The following is an 18,766-nucleotide window of genomic DNA, read 5'->3' as shown; positions in this document are numbered from 1 at the left end:
TCTGACAAGGGGATCCTGGGAACAATCAGCCAATACCCCCTCCCTCCAGCCTGCGCCCCCCTGTTTTGTGCATTCCTGGTAATGTAAATAGAGAGGCGAGCGCTCGCAGCCCTCCTCGGACCCGAGGAGCCCGTCTGGGGACGGCGCCAGCAGCCCTGCCAGCAGTCTGCTCTCGGGGGCTTTGGCCGGTACCGTTTGAAGTGTCTCGAGCATCAGTGTTGGCGTGTTGTCCCTGGGGCCAGCCATGTCCCTGCACGTCCATGTCTCACACACGCAGCAGTTTAGTATTGGGGGGGCTCCAGCTTAGCATGAATTGTCTCTTATTTCCCTTGAAAAGCCACCCCTCCTGCCAAAACAGCCTTCCACCCAGCAAGCCGTGAGAGGAGGATGGAGGGTGCAGCCTTGGCACTGACAGCATCCCAAGGGGACTCTGGGTCTCTGAGCCCCTTTGGGTACCAGCTGCTGGGTCTGCCTCTTTCCTCCAGCCCCCTGGGGTGTTTCTGTCCCCTGGTTCTCATCGTAGGGAGAGATGCAGCTTCCTGGCCACAGCGAGGTGGGCACAGCCAATGCAGCAGGTCAGGGGTCTTGCAACATATTAAGGCAGCACTGGGTGCTGAGGAGCACACAATGCTTTGGCACTGGGCACCATCCCCAGGGATGGCCTGGAAAGGGGGAATTGTGGGTGGGTGCCCTTTTTGTGGTGCTTTACAAGGTATGGGGCAACCTGGAAGACTAACTTTTCTTAATTTAAATGCCTATGTGTTTGCTTGCTGTGCATTTTAGCCATGTGGGTTTTGGCTCTCCAGGAGGATGCTGGCTGTGTGTGACAGTGTCACCTTGGAGGGGACCTGCAAGCCAGCCTGGGCATGTGATTTTGTCTCCATGGGCTTCACTCACCATTGCCCACTCACTGTGGGCAATACTGGGGAGCCCAAACTGGGCACACCTCATCCTCCTAAGGGGAAAATAAAAAAAAATAGAAATTAAAAAAAAAAAAATTCAAGCCGAAAGCCTCTCCTGGGAGAGTTTCCAAAACAAATCTCAAGCCTTGGCTCATTACACAGAAACAGGAAAGCTCCCAGAGGTTTTCCTTCAGCTTGTCTGGATGAGGATCCCCAGCAGCGTTGCAGCCAGGGTAAGGGACATGGCAGCCGAGGTGCCACGGGTGCCAGCCCATGACCCCCAGGCCACAGCAGGACGAGTGGCTGCAGCTGGGAACATCTCGGGGAGGAGGAGAAGGAGATACTGGCAGCATGGATGCTGGGCAGTCTCGTGCTGGCTCATGTGCCAGGAGCAGGGTGGGCACTGGCTGCGGTGTCCTCTGGGATGTCCCAGGACAGTGGGGGAAACCCCTGAGCCAAGTACCCAGGACAGGCTGTGGAGCTGAGGGTCTGGGTGGGTGGGGGCAGCCCCGGGGACCGCGTGTGTCTGGGGAAAGTTCCAAGGGGAGAAGGAGCAGGGATGGTGGTGAGCAAGTGAGTGGGCTCATGATGAGGAGGAAAGATCCTGGTGGGGACAGGGACCCCTTGGGGCCGCCTTCCTGGTCCCTAGCCCAGCAGGGACAGAGATCTGAGGGAATGGGACTGCTCTCCACCATTGCCCATGTGTCCCTGGCAAGGATGGAAGCAGGGGCAGGTGGTGGGGGACCCCCAAAGCAGGGAAGGGGTGTGTTTCTTCTGGGGCTGATGCTTGTCTCCGGGTGTTAGTAATTCAACTGAGGGCTGGGGAGAGGATGGGGACTGCAGCATCCCCCACACAGCAATCACATAAGAAACACAAGAAAGCTCGCTCATAGCTGCAACCAAAGCACTCACAGGGTGAGAAACAATGCTGCACCAACACATGGCTGAGCTGAAGCCACTGCGAGGAAATGCCACCCCAGCCCCGTGCCGGTGAGGGGTGTCCCCATGGCACCTTTTCCTGGCGACTGGCTACCATGCCAGCGAGTGGCATTGCTCTGCATGCCCATTGCCCTTCCCCACTGACCCCCAGGGGTTCCTGTGATGGGGCCAGTGACAATGGGTGGCCCTGGGAGACTCCAGGGAGTACATGCTGGCTGTGGGAATCTGCAAGGATTTTATAATATTTGCCAGGACGAGCCCTCCGCAGCCCCGGGGTTTACGAGGCAGCCAATGTGGCTGCTTCCTTGCGGGCTGCAGCAATAAAGCTTTCCGGGGGGTCAGAGGTGATACCGACTGTTCTTAAGTGGGCAAAACCGGTGGTCTGGGATGGAAACTGAACTTCTTGAGCCATAATCAGAACCAGCAGGGTTAAATTCCGACGGCAAAATACCGAGGACTTAGCCTAAACATCTCTCCCATCTTGCTCCGTCTGTCCCAAACAGGATCCTGCAGCGTGCGGTTGTTTGGGCAAGGTCAGGCTGCCGGCGTGCTGAGGTTTGTGTGCCGTATCTCCCTGCTGCCTCGAGATCAGCCAGGGCCACCGAGTTCCCTCCATCTCGGTGCGCTGTTGCACTAGGAAAACACCTCTGTAGCACTTGGGAAATTTGGCAAGACCTGCAAATGGATGCAGAGTGAAGCAGCTGCTGGTTTCTGGGCTCTCCAAAGTGCCGGGGTGAGGTTGATGCTGGAAACCTGAGCCCTGTAATTGTATTTTTCTGCCCCAGTGCTATCTGAAGGGTTGGTTGGTTTGTTTGCGTGTTTGTTTGTAGTACAACTATCAAAGGAGGCCTCGGTGATGCACACTGCTTCTAAGAAAGGGCTTGCCCTGGAGCCAGCAGCAGCCCTGCTCCAGGTCGAGCCACTACACGTCCCCATAAGCATAACCCGTCCTACTGGTGGCGGCTCTGGAGGCAAGCCAGCATTCCCGCGGGAGCGGGGGCCTGCTGTGCCTGAAAACAGGCTCTGACATTGCTGAGCACTGCCAGGAGAGCCCCGGGAAGGGTTTTCTGCAAGGGGCAAGCAGTGGGTGCGGAATGACGTGGCCAAAATGTGATGGTGGAGAGGCAGGGGGAGTGGGGGAGTCCATGAGAGCAGGGCTGAGCAGGCACACCATCACGTTTCCTTGCTCATGGAAAGCTGGCAGAGACACCCCTGCACCTAGAAAAGGACATTAAAGAAATGCAAACATGGCCACACTTTTCAGGGTCTGTGTGCTGACCACAGTGCAGTCCTCCAGGGAGACTTGGCTTTGACCTTTCAAGGGCCAGTTTCTCCATTGGCCAACCCAACGGGGAGGTGGGGAAGCCCTCAGTGGCATCCACCGCACAAAGTCATCCAAATCGCAGCATCTACCCAGGCAAACAGGCACCTCCACCTCCCCAGGTCCTGGTTTCTGCCCCCAGCCTGTGGGAAGAGTCTCTGCTCCCTGTGGCAGGAGGTTAGCAGAGGGCTGGGTGGGCTGCTGAGCATCACCATCAGTGATTATGCTCATTAATGATGTGGAGAAGGCAGCATGTTAGCAAAAATGTGACATATTTAGGTTAGTTAAGGCTGAAGGACTTCACTGCTGTGGGAGAGGATTGAACAAAGATATATGACATTCACCATGTGCCCATGTAAGATGATGCATCTTGGATAGACTAATCAAGATAATTCACATATATTGTCCTAAATTAATTATAGCCACTAAGTACAAGCCCAACATGTCAATGCAGACAGCTCAATTAAGAACTCTTATTCAATATATGCTGATGGTCAAAAGAGCAAAGAAAAGATTACAATGGGCAGAGAGTACAAAGCAAAGCAGTGGAAATATTGCAGTATTGCTGCTTAAATCAACACAGCTCCACTAGCACATGGAGGGGAGGAGGGTGAGGGTGATGGGCAGGAGGTGATGCGGTGAGAGGCTAAAAAGGTACAAAGAGGGACCTGCTTCAGCCCTCTCTTCCTAATAATCTCTTAAAAATTGAAGAGATCAAGCATGTGCAGCAGATTTTTAAATAACGGGGGGGGGGGAGAGTGGGGGCGGAAATAGAGCTGTTTTTAAAAGCAAGTGCTATTTGAGAGGAGCAGTGGTGCCTGTCTGTGTGGGTCAGGGACCCCAGGCACAGCACCCAGGTCCCACCTGGGGTGTGCATGCCCAAGGAGAAAAGGTGGGCAAGGGGAGATGGATGCACTGGGTTCTGTGTGTGGTGGGTGAGACCAGGAGCAAACGCTGCATCCCGTCTCGAGAAAGGATATGGAGAAATTGGACAGGGCTTGGGAAAGGACATGGAAAAATTGGAGAGGGCTCAGGTACATCGGAAACCGCCTTTAAGCAGGATGCTGAGGCAGGCCCCTGTCTATTCAGTCTATGGCAAGCAAGGTTAAGATGTGAATCCATCGCAGGCAGCATGCACCTCCCTGGGGAAGGGATTTCTTTCAGTCAAAAATGTGTAATGAAACCCAGTGGCCAGGGACTGGAGCAGGTCTTGCATCGCGGCAGAAATTTGCTGTGGCCCGAGAGAGCTCTCCATCCCCCACCCTGCATGGCTGAGGGGCTTCCCACAACCTCCCTGCAGTCGGGGTCCCTTTCCCTGGGTGTTGCAGTGCCCAGCAGGACTTCCCAACACCAAACACCCTGTGCCTGGGGCGAAGGGTGTTGTGCCTGAGCCCAGCAGCAGTTGTGGGAAATCCTCGGGCTGATTTCCCTCCTGCAAGACTCCGGCCAGCATCGTGCAATCTGTTTTCATTCCTATTTCATGAGATGTGAATAATTAATGAGAAACACAATGCAGGGAGGATAAGATGAATATATATACACATATACACACACACAGAGATATATATAGTGTTAAAAAGAAAGCTCAAATGTATGGGGGAGTGTTGCAGTACAGCAGCTGTGATAATGTGGGGCAGAGAACAGGGACACAGAGGAAAGCCCTGAGAGGCAGATGGGGGTTTTTTGAGGGATATAGAGGATGGAATATAGGTTCTGTCTCCTATGGAGGGAAAGGCCCAACCAGGCTGTCCTGTAGAGCCCTGAGGGTCCGGCAGTGGGGGCCCCCAGCCTCCCTGCCTGGTCTGGGAGCTGGGGGGTTACTCCAAGGAGAGGGCGATGCCAAGGGCTGCTCCTGCATCACCCCGAGGAAGGGACGAGACTCCGGTGAGCACCTGTGCTGCAGTGGGAGGCAAAGCCCAAGGAAGGGTGAGAAACAGCATCTCTGCACCCTGGGGTTTTGCTGCCAAGAAGAAACCACCATCCTGCGCGGCCACTGCTGCCTCTGTGCAGGGCTGAGCCTCTTGCACACGTGAAGACGGAGTTGTCCACAGCCAACTAACAAGCGGCTGCGTTGTGCACCCATGTGTGAAATCCAGAGACTCTCTGTCAAGCTACACGGCAAAGCCCATCACCTGCTGCATCAGGCCTCCCAGCTGCTTGCCAGGCATGAGGAACACTAATTGGCAGTAATTAGCCCTCCTGCAGAGCTATATCACCCTGCAGCCTGGTCAGTCTTAGGGAGCATATTGTGATCTGGTGTTCCTCTGCCCCGAGCCGGGTGCTGGAGCCAGCCCTGCAGAGGGGTGACACCCCAGCCTCGGGGACAGGGACAGCTACTGCCTTCCCGCAGCCCCAGCTGTCTGGAGCTGTGAGGAATTGGCTGTTGTCCTGGGAGCCACTCTGAGCTAAACGGGAGCGATCCTGAGGCAAGACCCCTTGGCTGCTTTTCCACGCCAGAGCTGGGCCATGGCCAAGCAGAGGTAGGGTGAGGGATGGACATGTGGGGCAGGGAGTGCCTTGAAGGTGACCGGTGGTGTAGCTGTGGGTGATGGCTCCTGAGCTCTGGCATCAATGTGGTCACACCTTCATTTGCTCAGGGCATGGGGAGCCTGGGAGTCACCCATGGATGTGGCTCACCTTGCATGAAATGAACTTGAAGGTCCTTTGCACCCCAGCAGGAGTCAGCACGTGTGGCCCACCCTGACCTAAGGGGTGAACTTGGCCTGCCCTAACAGGAGGGTCTGTACTGGCAGTAGTTCCAGGGTCCCCATAGGGGGATAGCAGGTGTGTATGGCTGCACTCACTGTCACCTGCACCCCAGCCAGCCCCTGTGCCTTGGTGGCACTTTAGCAATGCACACAGTGGTGTGGGGGGCTCTGATAACCTCCTCAGCCATACCTGGTGGGACACAGATTGTGGCTGCCCCTCCCAACAGCCTGAGAGCGGGACATTTTCCTTCTCCTCCCCCTGGTTTTCCAGCTTTTGAATCTGCTTCACCTTAAAAATACCCTTTTATAAATAACCCCACTGGAGTCCCCCTCTGCATGGTGCCATGCTCAGTACCTGCCACCTTCACCACCAGCTCGTGTCCCTGTCACGGCAGGGATTTGGTGTCAGGACGGCATCACTGGCAGGACAAGATTTGTCCCCCTGTGGGTTCATCCCAGCTGGGCTGTACCTGCACTCTCTGGGGCTGGGGACGAGCAGGGGTGCCTGATGGCCAGTCTAGCCCATCCTGTCTTTTAGCCCAGAGTTGGTGTCTCCCGTTTCCCAGGTCTAATTTATCACCTCACATTTTATAAATGGGTCATTTCCCATCCCCAGCCTGAGAGACAATTGCAATGGGCCCTGGCACAATGCCACAAGTTCCTTTCAACTTCATAGCGAGTTCATCAAAGGCCTGAGACGCCATTTCCCCAAACAGTAAAAGTGTCAGAGAAAGAGGCGTGTTGGGAAGCCTCGGTGACAGCCAAGTGCTTAATTAGTGGTAATGCAGAGTTTACAGCCCCCCTGACTGCCTCCCTGGCCCCTTGTTTCTGGGAAGGGCGTGAAGGGTGAGACAGGTCTCTCTGCTGCTCGGTGACCCGTGATGTCCCTCAGAGATGCGATGCTGGCAGAGGGGACTGGAACACCCCAGTCTGGCTGCTGCAGGAAGCCAAGGAGAGATTTATCTGCGTGACACTCACCTGAGATCACCCCCATCCCCAGGTACTCCTTGTGACTCAGCCACCCGAGCACCTATGGGTGCCCCAGCACCCACAGGTACCCTCCAGTCCCTGGCTGCTGGGTGACTGGGGACCATGTGAGAAATCCCCAGTGCGAGGTCAGTGGTCGAAACACTGTTTCCCACCCAGCTGTCCTCATCCTGGTCGCTGTCACTTGGCTCCTGCAATGCCTTATAACCATCCCAGACCTGGTGGCAGGGCACCAGGCCAGTTTGGAGGGCTGTGTACTGCTGTCACATCTCTTTTGTTCCTTTCCTCTCTGCATTAACCCCCCTTCTTTTCCTCCAGAAATCACCTTCTTGCCCATCACATTGCCTGCTTCTCTCCAGGCTATTTCCGTATCCTTTTGGCGATAGAGCAGCCAGAGCTGAGTACAGTGACTTTGGCATTCAAAGTCAGAGCACGAGCATTAATGGAGCTGATGGTGTTACAATATTGGCGTTCGTCTCTCCCACCACTTCCCTAATACAGCCTAACATCAGCCGGGATTTTTAGGCATGGTGGTGCATTAAACAGGGGCTTCTTGCTGCCTCCCACAGCTGCCAGAGCCATCTTCCCACCCACGGCCTTGCAGGGGGCTAAATTTTCCATCAGAAGTTGCCCAACATAGGTAAAGCTCAGAAAGAAAATCAAGAGATTTGGTGCTGCAGTGCTTCATCCGCCCAATTCAGGGGGGCAAATCACCATGGGGAGCTCTGCTGCCATTGCAAAGCCAGAGGTACGGGAAGGCTCCTGCATCACTTGGCCAGCGAAGTACCACATCCCGCCCTGGGATGATGTTGGTCCTATCTGGAGCACCCCTGTGCCTCACCTTCCCACCTGTGAAAGTGCCATATTACCCCTCCCAGAACATGCACGAGGCCAATGGGGATGAGCAAGGTGACGATCCCCATTCTTCGTTCCCCTGGGGCTGGAGCAGCACTGAGCTGAAACAAAGCAGATATGAAGCTGATTTTCATTAGGAAGCCATCTCGGAGCTCTGGGTCTCACCGTAGAGCCACACTCACACCGAAAGGGGCTGCAATGCCAGTGTCTCTGCCCGCTCCCTGAGCACCCATCCTGCACTGTGGGGTGGACGGCATCTCCCTGCCTCAGGCAAACAGGCAGAGCTGGCCCCAATCCTCCCCAGGACGGAGTGACAGCTGTGATGGACTGAGACCTGCACACAGGACATCTCTGCCTGGAGGAGCCTGCAGAGGGACCTGGCAGCTCTCCAGCTCCCTGGCACATCACACCTGGCTGCAGTTCCCCACTTCGCCTCCTTGGCCTCGAGTTTCCTGAGTGCTGGGCTCTCCCCCCGCCACCCTCCTCGGCACGGCTGGGGCCTTGCAGCTACAACCAGGAAACTATAAAACTTTACAGAGTGCGGCTGGAGAGAAACAGGAATTGCTGCAGTGACTGCCAGAAGGGCCGGCGTTAGATTCACAAGATTTTTCCAGGGCTTGGACTCGCCAGGAAGGGATTTATCCACCTAGAAGGAGCTGTAAAAACTAAAATTAAATTCTTCATCTTGGAAAGGGAGTGGGGGAGAGAAGGAAGAAAAAGTTTGCCCTCCCCCTGAATGCTCTGCTGGAGGCCAGGGACCAGGTGGGGGGGATGTGGGGCACCCACGGCTGCACCTGCCGAGCCCCTGGCTGAGGGGGATTGGCACCCCAGGGGTCCTGCCCAAAACACTGTGAGTGGGTGCCACTTGTCCCTCGGGGATGTGCCCAGCACCCCTTCAGCCTGACCTTTGTCTCCAGGGCACCACTTGGGAATCTCTGTGTGTGCCCAGCGGGACGGTTGTGGTCAGTGTCTGGTCTCTGGTCCCCATGGCTCCATCGCATGCTCTGCCATCCACGCTGTAGGTGAGGATGGTGCCAGGCATGGTGTGGGGGCATTTTGGGAACCCAGAAAGGCGTGAGCAGGGATGTTCCTGCCATCCCAGCCTGATGGCATCCCGGCAGCTCAGTGTGGGGTGTCTTCTGTGGTGTTTTGGAGGCTGGTAAGCAGTTAGGAGGAAAAAAATGTTGGCCTGCAGGCTTCAGGGATGTGCTGCTGCACCCCAGGTGGCCATTGCAGGGGACAAAACAGTACCTGGCTGGGCCAGGAGCTGCTGCTATCTGATGGGGTACAGCTGATTTGGGGACCACACATGGTCCCCAGCTCTGGGCCAGCTGAGCTGCAGCAGCCTCTCCTGCTCTGTCTGCACTGGGGCCAAGGATCCAGCCACCTGCCAAAGGAGAGCAGGTCCCCTCCTGTGATGGGGCCACCAGCTCTCAGCCCTGGGGGTATTTTGGGACCAGGGTTGCCCAGGCACTTAGCGCAGTCCCGGGTGCATCTCTCTGCACATCTACTTCTCTCCTCCATGCTGGTGTGAGGTGGGCAGGTCCTTCCCACCTCCCTACTCTTCCCCATCCTGCCAGGCTCCCATGGAGCCAGGGCACGCCAGGGTCACTCAGCCACAACCCCACTGAACCGGCCCCGGCACCCACAGCCTGCAGGAACAACACGTCTCGCGTTACTCTACCTCTCCTTGCAGGACTTCTCCCCAAAATAAAGGTACATTCAGATGCTTTTAGCAAAAGCCCACGTTGCTGCCAGCTTTGGGGGCTGTTTCTCGCATCGGGGGAGCTGTGATGGCCGGTACAGCATCCCAGCCAGCGCATGGTGGAGATGGCTGCGCTGTGACAGGCTCTTTTCAGGAATATAGCACTCATGAGGCAATAAATCTTACATTGCTGGTCTCTTTGCAACAAGCTGAGTCCCTGGAGCCTCGCAGCCAAGCAGCATGGGAAAGCATCCCGCCATAGCTCAGGAGAAGCTGGGCTGCTCCTCCAGACATGTGGAGGCAAAGATCAAACAAGGCTTGCTTGGAAATCTCGGCAAAATTGTGCCAGAGGACATGACGGATGTCCGGGCCAAGCCAAACCTGCAGCTCTGCCGTTGCTGGTGAGCTGGGCTGTGCCGGGGCTCCGGCAGCCTTGGCTGCTCGGCTGTTGGAGCAGAGCACGGCGTGCCAGCAATTTGTTCTGTACTTGTGCTTTCAGGTTGGAAAAGGCAAGGGAAACATGTAGATGAGAAGTTTACGTGCAAAATCCTGTCAGCTGAGTGCCCGGCTGCTGGCAGTGCCACACTGCTGGTGTCCTGCCCCACCGGGACACCCCAGTGCTGCTTTGCAGATGGGCTTTGCACTGGTTTTCGTTTTATTTTGATTTTTTTATATGCAACAGATTTTATACGGAATGCATGGAAGCACTGCTGCAAAAAGTATGTATCAGGGAACGCTCTTTTGTCACTTGTTCTGCCTTTCTCTCTATTTTTTGCCTGTTACTGCTAGTGTAGGCTCTTAAAATAACTGGCCACTTTAAACCATGTCCCTTTGTTCCCCAGCTGAGCACCACTGGATGCCAGCTGGAGAAGGAGAGAGGTGAAGTGTCAGGGTCCTGCAGAGAGTTTCAAAGGAGGTTTGTGGTGATGGGGACAGCATGTTACACCCCAAGTCCTTCGAACTGCCCTCTCCCTCGTTGCCTGCAGAGCCCTGTGCTGTGGGTTTTCTCAGGGAAGTACTAAGTTTGCAGGTTCTCAGCTGGCCCCCATGCCACCATCCAAACCTCATCCAGGCTCCAAGGGGCAACCACAGGCAACCCACAGCCTCCTAGTGGGTGTCCCTGCGATACCACGTCCCCCTGCCTGCAGCCTTCTGCCCACAGGGCTGCCGCTTCCCCATCCTTGCACTGTCTGCTTTGCAGCAAGTTTAGCAATGAGAGCTCCCGAGCGCTGGAGAAGAGAGAGGGGGATGGAGGCCACACAGCTCCCTTGACCCCAGTTAGTGTGGGAAAGGGCTATGGCAGAACTGGTTTGGAACTGGGATGTGGCCCCAGGGGAAGCAATGGCTAAACCTGGGCTTATCCCAGCTGAGCGCCAGGGCAGCGGATGCAAATCCCAGGTACTGCCTGGCACCTCTCCCAGGGCGTTTGCACCCTCATCCTCAGGCGCCCCAGGAATGCGGCGTGGCAGGGAGAGGGGATCCCTGCAGCCGGGGGGGACGGGGGGGCACAGCCAGCCAGGGTGCTGCCAGCAAGCCAGGCTCCACCGCCACAGGGCACTGGGGCTGGGTCAGAGCCCAGCTTGGAAGTGCTATGTCGGGAGGCTTGTGCCGTGCCTGGGCACGTCCCCGCTTTGTTTATTCTTTCAGCTTATTATTTTGTTTGACTATTTATTCCTGGCTGCCTTTTTCTCACGGTGGCTGTATTTATTTAGCACGGCGAGCCTGGAGCCTGCTGGGCTCGCGTGCTGCTGCCGAGCAGAGCTGTAACCCGGCATAGGGGTTTCCCTGAGTGCCTGGTGGGGTGTTTGCAATGTCCACAGGAGTGAGATGATGTTTTAAGGAGACAGGGGACAACAGGGTACAGGAGGGTGGTCACGCACGCTTGGTGCTGTTGGTGTTGCCAGCATGCAGCCACACTAAAGCACTTTGGCACCTGCCTGCCTTCCCACCAACATGGCACTGTGGGGTCAGGACAGCTGTGCTGAGTGGAAAAACCCTGGGTGGGAAGGAGGTAAGTTTGGAAAGCATGAGGGTGGCCCATGAAGTGATGCCACCCCCTTGCCATCAGTGCTGCTCCTGGGGGACCCCATCCTCACCAGCTCTCCAAGGTCCCAGTTGGCCCCAGAGCCCATTCCCCTGCAGTACCGGGGTGATGTGGGGGTGCCATCACACTGTCAGCCCTCCACCTGGCCCCAGCTCGCCCCTCTGTCCCCAGGCCACACATGGCATCCCCTGCGGTGTCAGCCCCTGAGGACTCGAAATGCTGGGTCCTCTCCGCGTTGAGGATGCGGCTGCGGCTGGGGGCTGAGAAGCCATGGCAACCCGGCAAGGATGGGGGTTGCCATGGCGACAGAAGGCGCAGCATCCAGAGCCAGCTTTGGGTAAGGGATGCTCCAGGTGGGTGAGATGCAGGACTGGGGTACCCCCCAGGGCTGGGGGGTGCCAAAGCCTCAGCTTGGGGTATGGGAAAGCCCTCCTGCTGCAAGGGCTGCCCTGGCTCACAGTGCCTGGAGGGATGGGCAGGAGGGGTCTGGCAGGGTCCAGGTCCTGTGCTTGGCCATGCTGTGCCCGTTACCACCATCACCTCCAGCTGCTCCCAGGCAGCCTCAGTGGGACACAGTGCCAGTACCTGTGTGCTCAGTCCCGGGCAGTGACCAGCTCTGCAGCACATCCAGTGTCAAGAGAAACTTCTTGGGTTTTTGCAGCTAGGGGTGTCTGCCAAGCATCTCTGCATGCTTCAGATATGAGCATGGACCCCAAATATCTTGTTAGCCTGCAGGGGCATCACTACCCTGCGCTTGGGAATAGCTCTGCAGGATCAGGCTGGGATGCATGGTGGGATTCAGCCCCTAAATCTCTCTGTGCATGGAGGGCATTTGCTCCCTGTGACCAAGGCGGGCATTGGGCTGGCCCCAGCTCAGGGCTGGGAATGCAAAAGGTGTAGCCGCCTAAAATGTCACTGATGGGGCCAAGCTGCTAATTGCCCGGTCAGCAACGATGCCGGAGCAGGCAGTGGGCTGTGTGAGGACCACACCGTGGGGCATCACCAATGGATGTCCCTGCTTTGGTCCCCCCAGCCTTGTGGCCACCCACTCGCAAGCATGTCCCATTGTCTCCCCATCTTGCCATTGGATGGGGGGGCAGCGAGGGGACGGGGGCGATGGAGGTGGTGGGGGGAAACAGACCTCCCAGCCGGGAAGCATGAGGGAGAGTGACATTTGCCAGACACCGATGCTGCTTTTGATAAAGACGGGGCGCGGGGGGGCAGTTTGCTGCCCGAGGCACCCACGTTTCCCACACCTCCTGGCAGCTGGGGCCGAGACATGGCCCCTGGCCCTGGAACCTTTACCTCCTGCCCCCCTGGTGCTGTCCTGGCAGAGCCGGAGCCGCATGAGGCCAGATGCCTCCTTTCCATTTCAGACCTGGTGGGCTGCAGAGCAGAGGGGAAAAGGGCACAAACACTGATTTATCTTTTTTTCTTTTTTTGACATAGCATTTCTCAGCATCTGATGAGACAGGGCTGATATGGAAGTGGATGGTGTCACTCGGGCAGCATCAGCACAGTTACAACGCGTACCCCACGGCAGGCGGACAAGGCCAGCTCTGCAAACACACAAACCTCAGCTGGATTTTCCCAAGGGCTCATCCCCAGCGCAATCAGCCCAGGAACCAGGTTTCCAGCCACCTTTCCTCCTCACAACAGCTCCCAAGGCACCCATACCTGTCGGGCTGGGCCCTTTCCCCCTCCAGAAATGGTGGCTGAGCTCCTGCAAGCACACGCTGGGGAACAGGGCTGGCGGCCGCTGGCAGGAACTTTGCAGCGATTCCACCCTGAAGCTTGTGGCTGGGCTTTATACCCTAAGCCTGCTTCAAACTTTGCACTGGGAGAAGTGATTTGTCTGCAAATGTTATGTGGTTAAAATAAATGCAGAGAATTTTAATCCTGGGAATTTGGAAAGTAGGAGATTTAAAATAACAAAACCCTTTCATATGGTACTTAATCCAAAATTAGCTGGGGTTTAAGTTTTACGACAGTAGCTGATCATTCCTCGGCCACCTCCTGTTTGGCATGGGAAGTGGGGGGGTCCCCAGATCCCCAGAGCAGGGGGCAGCGGGGGCTGCAGGATGGGCTCTCCCAGCCCTGCCATGCCACACCGTGCCAGGGCAGTGCCGGAGGATCGACGGGGCTCTTTTTTTTTGTTGTTGACATGGAATGGATCTCCCACAGCTACTTAAGGTTTTAATTGCCCTGTGATTAAAGTTTTCATTACTAAGCAATTAGCACCTGAAATTTTAAGTGCTGAAAGTGTTTAACTGCATCCTGAAGCTGCCAGAGGTGAGGGGTGGTGGAGGTGGGTGGGACAAGAGAGGGTTTTGAAGTGGGGAGCAGGAGGTGGCCACCTCGCCGGGGCCCAGCCAGGCTGGCACGGGTGCTGCCAGTCACCCTGATCCCGCTGGCGGTGCCAAGCGCCCAGCGGCACGGGGAGGAGCGCCCCGAGGGGTGAGCACCCAGCCAGGCTGGGAAGGAGACAGGCTGGAGCCGGCACTGACCCAGCGGGAGGCGCGCCGGCTGGGCGAGCTGGCACGCGACGGTGCTCCCCAACCTGGGAATGGGGCCATGGGCTTCTCCAAGACCCCTGTGTGCATGGGGACCCCCCAAGTGCCCACTCAGAGGTTGCCCCTCCAGGGGCTTCTCTCCCATTCCAGGGAAGATGGGGAGAACGGAGATGTTGCTTGATGCCATCATGGCCCCACTGCAGCCATACCCAGCTCAGAAATGGGGGGGGATTCCCCCACCTCAGCTTCCCTCATCCCCAGCATGGCTGTGTTCCTGCTCAGCAGGCAACAGAGGCCTCATGTGGGGTATTATCTGCCAACCACTCAGTGACACCCCCTAAAAAAAAACATCCCCATATCTATCTCATGGCAACGCGCTCCCAGGGCTGGCTGCCTGGCCAGGAATGCACTCGCGTCTGTTTGTTTTAAAACTCCTGCTGGGTAATTTTGTTTGATACCCCTTAGATCTTCTGAGAAAATAAGAATAATCGTTCCCTAATCACCTTCTCCTCGTTAAGTTGCAGCTGAGGTTGCCACATGCAAACGAGGTGAGGGGTGGTGGCAGGGTGCAGCGGGCAGGCTGTCTGGGAGCACCCCTGTGCGTGGGTGCACCCCTGAGCGTGGCCGTGATCTGACACACACTGTGCGTGTGCCACTGTGACGTGGAGCCATCACCGGAGCACGCCGGGGCTATATTTGGAAACGGAGTGTGAAAGGTTTGCTCCAGCAGGATGGGGTCTCTGGGTGGGAAATTTCTCATGGAGAGGTTTGTTCTCTGGACATCAAGGTCTGTGCTGCTTTTTGGGGCTTTCCTTCCATCTCTTGTCAGCAGATCCGATTGTCCTGCTGCTTGCCATCTGCGTGGGAATGTGCCCTGGGGACACCACGGGCACCACAGCTTTGCCGCGCAGGCTGGAGGGCTGTTGGAAGGCAGAGCATCCCTAACTCAGGTGAATGCTGGAGACACACTGCCCCGCATGCCCCACGTTTCATATCTCAGCCTATCCCTGCCCACATCGTGCTGACACGGTCCCTGTCACAGCTGTGTCCTGCTCCAGCCATCCCCTGGGGTGCCAGTGGAGGGGACCAGGGCTGGGGGTGTGTGTGCAGAGACTTCACAGGGCTGGGAGATGCCTGGTTTTCTACAGGTATGTATGTCCCCCAGCTGTGACATCACCCCATCCCACGGGGACCACAGCAGCACCATCCTTAGCACCAAGTCCTCGCACAAGCAGGTGAGTTGGTGTTACAGAGCCAGCCCCCACCAGCAAATACCACGCAGCCACCACAGTTATTTCCTATTTTGCGAACACCGGAGCCCCACCAGCACCTCTTCTCATGTTGCCTGCTGGCTGTGACACCCAGGCGGTGACCTGGGGCTACCTGTGCCGCTGCTGGCCAGGCCCCCAAATCCTCAGCCCCCCACTGGGACCACAATGCTGCACCCACCTGCACCAGGGGAGCGCGAGCCCCCGGGGAGAGGCTGACTGGCAGCACCAGCCCAGTGGGAGCAAGCAGGGGCTCATTAATTACAGCATGCGGGGAGAGAAGGGATTAAATGGAGCATCCTCCCCCTGCCCGTGCCCCCCTGCTCCCTGCTCCAGTTTCTCATCCTTTTTCTGAAATAAATTCCTTTCGGGCTGAAATTTGCCAGGCATGGCTTGACTCCAAGGGGAATTCTTGAGGAAAGTTTAAGTAAAATTGGTTCAGCCATTTTTAAGTTATTCAAGTGTGAATAAGCAATTTCCCCATGTGCTCCATTCAGAAATTTTGTGCTTGGGTAACTCAGACCTCTGGAATCACACAATAAACGACATTTCCACATCTCGCTAAGCTGGCAGGCTCTGGCTGCGGTGGTTGGTACGGCAACTCCAGCGGGGACAATTTCCTGGGAGTGACTTCGCAGGGAGACAGCAAATCTTCCCACCCTGAGCGTGGCCCCTGGTCAAATTTCTCGGCATCTCCATCAGCCCCCACCACCCTCCTTCCCCACTGGTACAGCTTCTTATCCCAGCACACGTGTTAACAGTGCCAGCTTTGCCACTCCTCTGTTGCTCATCTCCTTGAGTGACAGTGTGTTCAAACCAACAACTTTTGCTTCTTTGCTCAAACTTCGTTATTTTCCACCAGGGTGACCCCATTCTGCTGCTTTGCTCCCCAACCACTTCATTTTACCTGGAGAGTCCAACACCCCACTTGCTGCTTCTCCTGTCCCTTGCAGAGATTTATCACAGTCTTATGTCATGTCCCGTCTTAAATTATCATGCTGGCTCTTTCAAACGCAGCTTTTCCCTTCAAGAACCGTGCCCAGCTGTGCCGGGGCACTGCAACAGGCCTCGGGGCATGGCATCCTGGAGAGGCTTCCTGCAGCTCCCAGGAGATGCCAGCATTCCTGCAACAGGAATGGGTCAACTCCAGATTTTCAGCAGCCTAGATCTGTCCTGATCTCTCTGGTCAGGGCTCAGGAAGCCAAATCCTTCTGGGACAAGGAAGGAAAATACCCATCCACGGCCCTGGTGGGTTTGTGCAGCAGAAGGAGGAGCTGATACGGACACACTCTGCATCCATCTGCACAGCAGAGAGGCTGACCACGGCCAGCCCCGGTAACATCCCAAATTCCCTCTCCTGCTGGGATTCACGCAGATGGTGGCCAGGAGCATGGACCCGCGGCCACCCCGCTGCATTGGTGCAGGGCCGGGACTGCGGCTGCACGGTGAGGGAGTTTCTGGGGCAGGTTTCTGGGGCAGGGAATGCTGTGGCAAGGAGCCGCTTGCCATCTGCAAGCGGCTGTGGCGGGGACAGCCCAGATGGTAGTGCCGCAGGGACAAGGCTGCCCAGGGCGATGCGCCCAGCCGTGCACCCCTTTAACCCCAGACCTGGCAGAGCTCCTGGGGACCAGGGGCATCAAAATACCCCAAAATCAGGGACTCGAGGGAGTTTGCTGGGCCCTCCCCAGGCATCCAAGGAGAAGATTTGTGGTGTGGCACACAGGGCCAGGACAGGTCTCAGCCCATGTCCCTCACCCAGCACTGCGGGGATGTGTCTGTCCTGAGAAATGAGGCAGTGCCCTCTTCAGCCACTGGGACAATGTTGTGCACCATGCTGAGAGAGCAGAGTCTGGCCCACGCAGGGCCACAAAACCTCCCCATGGCAATGCAGGGAGAGAACAGGGAGAGGACTGAGGCAGTCACAGGCCAGAGGCAGCGGCTGCGTGCACGGTAGCCAGCACTGTCTCCCATGGGGAATGTGGTGGGGATTGCACCCTGGGGGTGGGGAAGAGGGAGCTGGGGGGATGGTCAGTGCAGGGTGCTCCCTGTACAGTGTCACTCTAGCCGGGAGCCTAGCACTCAGCCCTGTCACCAGGGTGGGAATCATGGCATGGTGGGGCCGGGATGGGGTGGAGTGGGATCTGAATGCGAGAGGATGGGATGAGGTGGGTGGAGAGGGATCAGATGCATGGGGTGGACTGGGACAGGATGAGGTGAGATGGGATGGCACAGGGTGGGACACATCAGATGATGGAATGGGACTAGAGAGGATGGGACAGCAGTGGGTGCACAGGCTGCCAGTGGTGGGGCACAGAGAGGTCCATGGCCCCGTCAACATACAGTAACAGGCTTACACATTCCCTCGCACCGGGTGGGGGTGCAGGGAGGGCCTGGTGTTGAGGGGTACGCGCGGCCCCTTTAAGACCCCAGTTCCGCGGGCGGCCGCTGGGTGGGGCGCGCTCCCCGCCCTGCGCCTCCCGTGCCGGGGGGCGGGGCCACCGGGGGCGCGCCGGGAAGCGCCCGCCCCCTCCAATTCATCTTTCCGCGCAGTCTCCGCCCCCACCCCGCCGCCGCCCAATGGGTGCCGCTCTCGCCGTCGCCAGGGGCGCCGGGTTGCCAGGGGCGGGCTGATTGGCGGGTCGGCCCCGCCCCGCGCGGCTCAGCGGCGGCAGCGGCGGCGGCGGCGCCAGAGCGCGAGCGTGGCGCGGCGGCGAGAGGAGCCGCGCGTGGCGCCGAGCTCGGGACTGCCCGGCGGGGCCGCCCGCACCGCCCCCCGCCATGGCCGCGGCCCGCCCGGGAGCCCCCCCGCCGCCGCCGCCACTGCTGCCCCTCCTGCTGCTCCTGCTGCTCCCCGGCGGCCGCCGCGCTCTGGAGGGTGAGTACCGGGCGGGCGTGCCCGCCCTCCGCACCGGGGCCCGTGCCGACCGCGCATACACGCACGCACTCTCCGGGGTGTCCCTGGCCCACCGGGCCTCGTTGACGTCCGCCCTCGGCTCGACCCGTCGCGCCGCGGACGCCTGGTTGTTCCCGCGGGGAGCTCGCCGCCGCAGCGCGCCCCAGCCCCGTTCCCAGCGCTTAGCCGCCCTCAGTAGGTTTCAGAGTCAACGCCCCGTGGAACCGAGCCCGGCGCCGCGGCCGGTGGCTGCTGGCAGGGAGCGGCGCCTCTTTGGATACACGGTTCACGTTCCGAGGCTTTTCGCCACGACCGAGAGGGCTGGAAAATTAATATTTCTTGCAGTGGAAGCTCGCGGCGTGCCAGAACTGGTGGGGCCGCCGGAGGAGTGTCCGTGCGCCGCGTCCGGCTCCGTCCGTTCCCCGGCAGGACTCGCCGCGCCCGCCGCCTTAACCCCCGAGGCTCCGGCGTGGGACCGCCGGGGCGAGTGGCCACGAGTGCCGCATCCATCCCCGAGCGGGGCCGCGCTCCGCGATTCGGCCGCCCCCGCGGGCCCGGGAGACAGAGCGGGGAGGAGGGCAGCCCCCCGCGCTCCGGTGGAGTTGGGGAGGAAAGGACGCTGAATTATCCC

At 58.1% G+C, this 18,766-nt stretch overlaps 1 protein-coding gene across 2 annotated transcripts in view; it reads left to right on the top strand.

Annotated features, from left to right (window-relative positions):
• Positions 1-17,948: 17,948 nt before the first annotated feature.
• EPHB3 (EPH receptor B3) overlaps positions 17,949-18,766 on the top strand; it is a 28,201-nt gene continuing 27,383 nt past the window's right edge. For both annotated transcript variants that reach the window (XM_082055084.1, XM_082055083.1), the window contains exon 1: positions 17,949-18,117. In XM_082055084.1, the coding sequence (XP_081911210.1) occupies positions 18,021-18,117 (97 nt within the window). In that variant the 5' untranslated portion in view covers positions 17,949-18,020. The remainder of the gene's footprint in view (positions 18,118-18,766) is intronic.

The sequence above is a fragment of the Streptopelia decaocto genome, assembly GCF_964273445.1.
Source record: "Streptopelia decaocto genome assembly, chromosome: 6".
In the NCBI taxonomy this organism is placed as follows: Eukaryota; Metazoa; Chordata; class Aves; order Columbiformes; family Columbidae; genus Streptopelia; species Streptopelia decaocto.
Note: the sequence above shows the minus strand (reverse complement) of the source record. Positions and strands in the feature narration are given on the sequence as shown.